This window comes from Sinocyclocheilus grahami, unplaced genomic scaffold (assembly GCF_001515645.1).
Source record: "Sinocyclocheilus grahami isolate Dianchi unplaced genomic scaffold, SAMN03320097.WGS_v1.1 scaffold4622.1, whole genome shotgun sequence".
NCBI lineage: Eukaryota > Metazoa > Chordata > Actinopteri > Cypriniformes > Cyprinidae > Sinocyclocheilus > Sinocyclocheilus grahami.
The window spans coordinates 13,409-14,103 of NW_015509528.1; the positions used below are offsets into that span (position 1 = coordinate 13,409).

At 34.0% G+C, this 695-nt stretch overlaps 1 protein-coding gene across 1 annotated transcript in view; it reads left to right on the forward strand.

Annotated features, from left to right (window-relative positions):
- Positions 1-364: 364 nt before the first annotated feature.
- LOC107576914 (protein unc-50 homolog) overlaps positions 365-695 on the forward strand; it is a gene marked incomplete at its 5' end in the record, with an annotated part of 783 nt that continues 452 nt past the window's right edge. The window contains 2 exons of the mRNA XM_016263037.1: positions 365-518; positions 596-695. The exon at positions 596-695 is cut by the window's right edge and continues 452 nt beyond it. Coding sequence (XP_016118523.1) covers positions 365-518; positions 596-695 — 254 coding nt within the window. The remainder of the gene's footprint in view (positions 519-595) is intronic.

The window sequence follows — 695 nt, forward strand, 5'->3', positions numbered from 1 at the left end:
ATATATATATATATATATTTCGACCGGCTGACGTATGTATAATACATAATTTCTTAACAAATAAATAAATGGCCATGGAATATTGGACTTATTTAGTTTTTATGTGGTTGTAATCAGGAAATCAGTTGTCTGGGGTTGCCAGATTGTACAGTTTAGTGGTTATTATACAATAATGTTTGCTGTGACTGACCAATCAGAATCAAGTACTTTATATAATGATAATAATGACAATATATCAGACAAATATAATAATAGAATATAAAAAAATGACATAATAGATGGTGTAACAATGGTAATGAATTAGCCTAATTTGCTAGAATAAGTCATGAAGAGTTTTTACTGCAACACTGTACAGTAATCCCTGTGTTTCTTCTTCAGGGTTGTCACAAATAAATATCTAATGAAACATCCTAACAGAGATTATGATGTGGAGTGGGGCTATGCGTTTGACGTCCATCTAAACGCTTTCTACCCTCTCCTGGTCATTCTGCACTTTTTACAGCTGTTCTTCATTAATCGTAAGTAAACAGGTGGATGCATGTGTGTAATAATGAACTGGGACTTTGTGAACACATCTTTTGTGCTTTCTTGACAGATGTTGTGGTCATAAGTTCAGACTGGTTCCTGGGTTATTTTGTGGGAAACACCTTGTGGCTTATTGCAATCGGTTACTATATTTACATCACATTCCTGGG